The sequence below is a fragment of the Orycteropus afer genome, unplaced genomic scaffold, assembly GCF_000298275.1.
Source record: "Orycteropus afer afer isolate SDZICR_OR568_19922 unplaced genomic scaffold, OryAfe1.0 scaffold00215, whole genome shotgun sequence".
NCBI lineage: Eukaryota > Metazoa > Chordata > Mammalia > Tubulidentata > Orycteropodidae > Orycteropus > Orycteropus afer.
Genome location: NW_006921802.1, coordinates 1,963,310 through 1,969,119, shown reverse-complemented (window position 1 = coordinate 1,969,119; position 5,810 = coordinate 1,963,310). Strand labels below are relative to the sequence as shown.

Here is a 5,810-nt window from a genome sequence, read left to right as displayed (position 1 = left end):
GAAGAAAAAGGAGGATGAAGTGAGGGAGAAGGAAGGAAGGAAAGAAAGGAGGCAGGGACATGGGAAGGCAGGGGAGAGGTGAGAAGATTGGGGAAATAGATTCAGAGAATAAGAATTATTTCTGAGTTTTGTTCTGAGCCAGTGCACAGAAGGTGATGTGCTCTTATGTGAAATAATTGGAAAGCCCTGGGGAGAGGAATGTATTTAAAAGGAAAAGTGCAATAGCATGCAAACAGTCATGTTCCTATGTCTACTCTGGAGCTAGTGGAATGTGAGTGACTCTTTCTTTTTTTTTTTTTTTTCTTCACTAAAGTAGCATAGCGCTTAAGGCAGTTGACTGCTAACCAGAAGGCTGGCGGTTCAAACCCAGCAGCCACTCCTTGGAAGGAAGGTTGGGCAATCTACTTCCATAGTGATACTGCCTTGGAAACCCAAGGAAGGATCACTATGAGTCGGGTCCGACTTCACAGCACATAACAACAGCAACAACAACAAAAAAAAAAGATGGAAAACTAATTTAGCAAATACATAGGATAATTTATATTTTGAAATTATTTATTTACTATTATACCAACAATAGATTTCATATATGTATGAGAATGGCGAGTTAATATAAACAGAAATGATACTGACTGGTCAAAACAATGAGCAGCTGTTAATATCCACTGGTTCCCAATGATAGAGCCTCCACACAGGTGTCTTTGGGTGGGTGACGTGATGTGTAAAGTTATCTGCCATGGCCACTCACCATAGACAGATGCAGTTCCTCCAACAATTCTGGGGTTTATTTTAGTTGTACACACTACAACAGAAAGTTTGCAATGAGTAGTTTGCTAAGTCTTCATTTTCCATTAACAGTTATGTTTCTTCAGGCACAAAGAGTAAAAACATTCCCACAATTCATTAGTTTACCATGCGTTTGACTTCAAGAAACTGTAATCAAGTTGGCAAAGCAAAACATGCCACATTTATCTTCATAAAGTACACATAATTGCTTATCCCAAAGGATTCTGCCATCTTTATCTGGTACTATAAGGAGGTCTTATACTTCTTAAAATGATAATACTAATGGCTCTTTTAAACAGTAGTTGTCAAAGTGTACTTCTCAGACTAGCAATATCATCTAAGAACTTATGTAGAATACAAATTCTTGAGACCCACCCCAGACCTAGTGAGTGAATCACAAATTCTGGGGGTGAAACGCAACAATCTGATTCAACAAGCCCTTATATAGTTTTAGAACTACTGTTACAGAGTAAAATTGAGCATCTCTTCAAATATCCAATTGCTCCCATGCTTCCCTCCATTCAGGCTGACCTTTGCTCCCACCCACTCCTGTTCTAAACATCCATACTTTTGTCTGTGTACTGCTTCTGCCCTTTGGCCTTGACTATTTGTGGTTCTCTTGGGTCAGCTTCTGCTTCTTTCAAAAGACTTTGACTCAGACTCATCCCTCAGCTTCCTTCCTTCTTGACTGTCTTTGATGGAATGGTTCATCCTATTTCCACCTTCTGAAATGTCAAACAGGAGAGTCTACCTCCTGAGTGGCACCTTGGTTAAGTCTACCTCAGCAACACAGGTGGTGTGGAACAAGGGTGTTCATAGACAATAGTATTCCAGAGCACTGCTTCTAAAACTTTAATGTACATATGGATCCCTGGGGATCTATTTAAATGTGGATTCTGGTTCAGCAGGGTCTGAAACTCTTTCAAATAAGCTTCCAGATGATGCTGATGGGATGTTTGCTTTTATGCTGTGCCAAGGCCACACTTAGAATAGCAAAACTTAGAAGCTCAGATACGCTTTATATTCTTAGTCAAAGTTAGCAGAAGAGTCACTATGCAAGAGCCAAATTTGAGATGGTATAGTCACTAGTTTTGTGAGTGTAAAACAACCTCTTTGGGTCTTTATTTCCTCAATAGGAAATGAGTGTGGAGTTCTGGCGTAGGGTTGAAATAGAAGGAGCTATCAGGAGAAAAGGGAATTCAAGAGGCATCAACTGATAGCAAGGTGAGGTAGGAATGAGTGTGATATGTTTGTGGAAGCCTGAACAGGCTGACAGACTGAAAATAGAGTTCCAGAGAGTGCTCTTTGAGAGTGGATAGGGTGAGGATGAATTTTAGAAGGCTGTTTTAAAGATTTTTTTTTTCTATATTCTGGAATTATTGCAAAGCCTTTATAATGTACAAGCTACGAAATAGCCTGAAAGTCAACATTTAGAAAAACTAATAGGTATGCAATAACTAAAATATGTGGTAAATGACTCAACAAAACCTTATAAGAGTCATAGCTCTTAATGTTCATTCAATTTTGTTTTGCAGTTTAAACAAAAGTATGAAGACATCTGTTTAACATTATATTTTGTATTAAGAAATTTTTTTCTTTTGATGGCATTTGCTATATATCTTCAAAAACTACTAGTATATTGTAGACCAATGACAGTACAGGACACAATAAACATCTCTATTAGATATTTCTTCTCATATTAGGATATTATATCATCCAATATAGTGCAATAAAGCCTCATGATCTAGTTTTACCTACTTCAGAAGGTTCACTAGAAAAGACATAAGCTTTTCTTTTCCTTCCTCTTATATTCTCTGCTGCAGTATTCACTCTACACCTAGTAGTCTACAATCTCTATAGGCCAGAATCTACAAATTCAACAGAAGAGAATATAATGAAGGAAAGAGGGAAGGAAATATATTCTGCAGTTCATCAAGTTGTAAGTGCTGGTCCCATTTAAATACTGTGGCAACATCACTAACAACAAAATTTTCTCTGTCTGGTCTAATGTAGTAGAACTAAGACAATAATTATTTTGGATGTTTCTTCTTGTTTCAGGTAAATTTACTGTGAGGACAACAAGGAATATATGAGATACAACCTAGTTGGCTGGCTTCTTAAAGAGGCATAGGCCATCTAAAGATACCTGTCAGAGCTCCTCTAAACTATAGCAAGCTATAGCTTCCTAGCTAGGATACTAATATTGAGCACAATTCAACATCTGTAGGTTTTACAAAACAAGTTCTCAGAGGTTAAGATTTGATTAATCTTCTCAGTACAGCAAATGATTCTGACACACATAATTTTTATGTCTATAAAACTATTGCAAAGTGTGATTATTACTTCCATTTTATTCCTTATATCACCTTCATTTATAGTGTATTGCAAAGTTGGATACTAAACAATTAAGTTACAATCTAAAAACAACTAGCTTTAGGTAAATCAATAAATACTAAAGCTAGAACAAGTTAAGGTGTTCTGGTGGTGTAGTCCCTAAGTCATTTCACTGCTAACCAGGAGGCTGGTGGTGTAAACCCACCAGCCACTCCCTGGAAGGAAAATGGGGCAATCTACTTCTGTAAAGATTCACCACCTCAAAAACCCAATGAGTCAGAATGGATGCTATGGCAGTGAGTTTTAATAGTATGTTATCCTGTTAATTAAGGGAAGAGTGTTTCTGGTATGCCACTTCCTGTTGAGGTTTCTGTTCGTTAGAATAATTCTATTTGCCTACAAGCCATCATTGCTACTACTACCAGAGATGAAACATTGGGATGAATTCACAGCTGATCTGATTTTTATTGTACTTTTTATTATTATAGGTCTTAATTAATCTAGTCACTATTTCTGTTTCCATCCTTCAACCTTCATTATTACACATTAATGTTTATAGTAATTATTATGTTTATAGTAATTATTACTATAATTTTGTCAATATTCATAAGTATGCAGAACTCTTGAGGTTCCTGAGAATGAGTTATTCTGGTATTTCCTGAATAGATTCATAATTTTTAACATAATATGGCTATTTATTCTTTAATTAAAGATCAAATACCAGCCAATGGGAAGAAAATGCATAATTTGATTAACCAAAGTATTGATTGATATTTCAATTATAGAGGATGAAAAGAAAGATCTTTCATTTTGATAAAAAAGAATCAAACATAAGAACTTGGGTCTCACCTTGAAATACCAGTTGTATAAATGTGTAAAAATTAAAGTACATGTTCAGTTAACACTAGGCAATGCAGACTTTACTCAAGGCTCAATATCTTATTTATAACACATGATCATTCTGGGTGATAGGAGTGAAAAATAACAGAAAATTGAATCTAAATTTCTTTTACTAACTGTTCTCCCCATTGTGTCTGTTATTAACTCCCTTAGTAATGATATACTCATATAGACAAACTCCTCAGAAACACTTTTTCAAGGAACATAATACTCACCATTATCCATTTTACATAACCTTAATGTGTAACCAGAGATGCCTCCCCTGCCGTGAAGTATTTTAGTTGGGGATCCATTCACAGAAAATTTTAAGTAGCATTTACCCCTGCATGTAGGAAACAAAATGTAATAAACACAATAGACCTTGTAAAGAGATGGGGCGGAGGCATCTATAGAACTCTAAATATGTCTTACTTCCTTTTGTTGCAAGGTTCTTGAGGTGGGGAATAGGTAAAATATTGGCATCGTACAGCATTAGTGCACATTTTCTGACAGGCTTCATGCCCTTCCACATCAACAATGTCCAGTTCTTCTCCCAAGAAATCAATGTTATGGTAAAATGAAGAATGACAAAACACTAGACAACAAATCACACATCAGATGTGAGACAAATAACCTTAGCATTCATCCATCTCCTCAGGATTTGTTGATCTCAATCAGAAGAAAGTGCTTCCATAGTCTACCTGGGATGCTGTGTCGGCAGCTTTGTAGACTGAAACCAGAAAAAACATTGTCCTTTTTGTGGCGTGTACTTGGCAATCCACTTTTAGATGATTTCAGGAGACAAAGATTTCTAACAGAAAACAAGGGTGAATTGTTAAAAAGCATATATATACATACATATGTGTGTATGTGTGTGTGTATATATATGCACATATATATAAACATTTTTAAGGAGCTATGGTGACATAGTGGATAAGGCACTTGACTGCTAACTGGAAGGTCAGTGGTTAAAATCCACCAGCTGCTTCATGGAAGGAAGACTGGGCAATCTACTTCTGTAAGATTTACAGCCTCAGAAACCCAATGGAGGTCACTATGAGTCAGAAACAACTTGACGGCAGTGAGTTTGGTTTTGGTTCATAAACATTTTTACAGCACATATAGCAGGTTGTTAGCACATGTTGGCATTAAATAGTGAAGATTTCTTATTTTGAAAGTATTCCTCATGAATCACTGAGTCAGCCTCCATGATCCCCAGGTTATAGACACATTTTCAAAATGAAACCATTTGACTTGGCAAACATTTTCTCAGCTTGTTTTCAATGTTCTTAGCATCTGTCATCTTTGTTTCCTTCCTTTCAGGACTATCTCAAAGATTCACGAATTTTTATATCACCTGGATGTCTATCCAGGGTTGCTTCAGGCTTATGATTGGGTAAATGAAGCCCTTTGCAGGTTCATGTACAGGTAGCATTTGCTTAGAAGGGAGCCACTTTTTCTAATTAGCACACAGCCATGGCCCAGAGCAGTACTGTGTGCACTTCAATTGGAAAGTCCAATAGAACTTTCTTCAATGATAGAAAAATCCTGTGTCTGCCCATTCAGTGTGGTAGCCATTTGTCATATGTGGCTATTGAGAACTTAAAATGTACCTAGTGCAGCTAAGCAAATAAGTTGTTAATTTTATTTAATTTTAGTTCATTTAAAATTAAACAGCCAAGTCTAGACATGTTCCCATCAAAATCTGTATTAAGGATCACATGTATTTCTCCTCTTATAGCTATTATTTTGTACAATGGAATAATACAAAGAAAAAGATCAATGATTCCCCCCCCCACCAAAAAAAAAAA

General features: G+C 36.4%; 1 protein-coding gene across 1 annotated transcript in view; it reads right to left on the bottom strand.

Moving 5' to 3' along the window:
* Positions 1–5,810, bottom strand: part of F11 (coagulation factor XI) — a 46,537-nt gene that overhangs the window by 7,496 nt on the left and 33,231 nt on the right. Inside the window, exons 7-10 of the mRNA XM_042781991.1 lie at positions 4,701–4,810; positions 4,432–4,594; positions 4,236–4,342; positions 634–802 (exon numbers count right to left, since the gene is read on the bottom strand). Of these exons, the coding sequence (XP_042637925.1) occupies positions 634–802; positions 4,236–4,342; positions 4,432–4,594; positions 4,701–4,810 (549 nt within the window). The remainder of the gene's footprint in view (positions 1–633; positions 803–4,235; positions 4,343–4,431; positions 4,595–4,700; positions 4,811–5,810) is intronic.